We start from the raw sequence: 914 nt of genomic DNA on the forward strand, positions 1-914 counted from the left end.
GTCTTCGTGTGGACGGGGCCTCACTTCCAAGACACGGTGCTGTTGAAGATTGCAGGCCCAATCTCACATTGTTTGAACCGTTTTTTTCCAGCAGCCGCCACCGCTGAAGTGATGGTGATCAACGACGACAGCAGCAGAAGCAGTGACAGCGACAGTAGCCTGGTGTCCATAAACAGCAGCCTCTACTCTGTGGTCTCTGTAGAGACGGACAGCAGCAGCCATCTGGACTCTGAGGACAGTTTTGAGGATTTGGACGATTAGCGCTTTCCCCTCCTGATGGCTTGGATTTGAATTGGACTTTGTAGAGTTTTAAAATTCCCTGATTTATTCTGGGGATGTTTACTTAATAGTACAAAAAAGGTTGCTTTCATTGTGAATTTATGTAAGATTCCTTGTGTTTGATGTCTTTTTTTTTTTTTTCTCGTTTTGTTTGTAATGACTGGATTTTCGGTGAAAGGAATAAAGTCTCTACCTATGCACTCTCACCATAATTCATACCTATGATTTCTTTTTTGCGTTGACTTTAAGTTCTCTGACATCTTTCAACACTCATCCATCCATTACAACAGTGTAAACGATCATTCTTTTTTCAGAAAGATATTTGTGGGCAAGTCATGTTTGAAACTAAGGATTATTTTTCTTGCAAAAATTACCTTATTGCTGGTTTAGCCAACATATTTCAGTTTGTATTGTCTTATCAGCATCCATCCCTCTAAGAATAAAAACAGTTAAGCATTACAATTATTTAAGTTTCTGCTCATTTTTTATATTTCAATCATTTAAATGGTATTAGGATATTTAAAAAAATTAAAGCGGCACAGCATATCTAAAATAATGTGGTAGCATGAAGCTGTTGGCTACTTTTCAACAAAAACAGGAAGTATGTAGATGGAGGGGACCAATTATAGAAAATA

General features: G+C 37.9%; 1 protein-coding gene across 4 annotated transcripts in view; it reads left to right on the forward strand.

Annotated features, from left to right (window-relative positions):
* rnf8 (ring finger protein 8, E3 ubiquitin protein ligase) overlaps positions 1-729 on the forward strand; it is a 9,515-nt gene extending 8,786 nt beyond the window's left edge. For 2 of the 4 annotated variants that reach the window (XM_015405237.1, XM_015405224.1), the window contains exon 9: positions 92-729. In XM_015405237.1, the coding sequence (XP_015260723.1) occupies positions 92-107 (16 nt within the window). In that variant the 3' untranslated portion in view covers positions 108-729. The remainder of the gene's footprint in view (positions 1-91) is intronic. The other 2 variants (XM_015405230.1, XM_015405246.1) reach the window with 2 other exon arrangements.
* The last annotated feature ends 185 nt before the right edge of the window (positions 730-914 follow it).

Source organism: Cyprinodon variegatus, unplaced genomic scaffold (genome assembly GCF_000732505.1).
Source record: "Cyprinodon variegatus isolate N-32 unplaced genomic scaffold, C_variegatus-1.0 Scaffold37, whole genome shotgun sequence".
In the NCBI taxonomy this organism is placed as follows: Eukaryota; Metazoa; Chordata; class Actinopteri; order Cyprinodontiformes; family Cyprinodontidae; genus Cyprinodon; species Cyprinodon variegatus.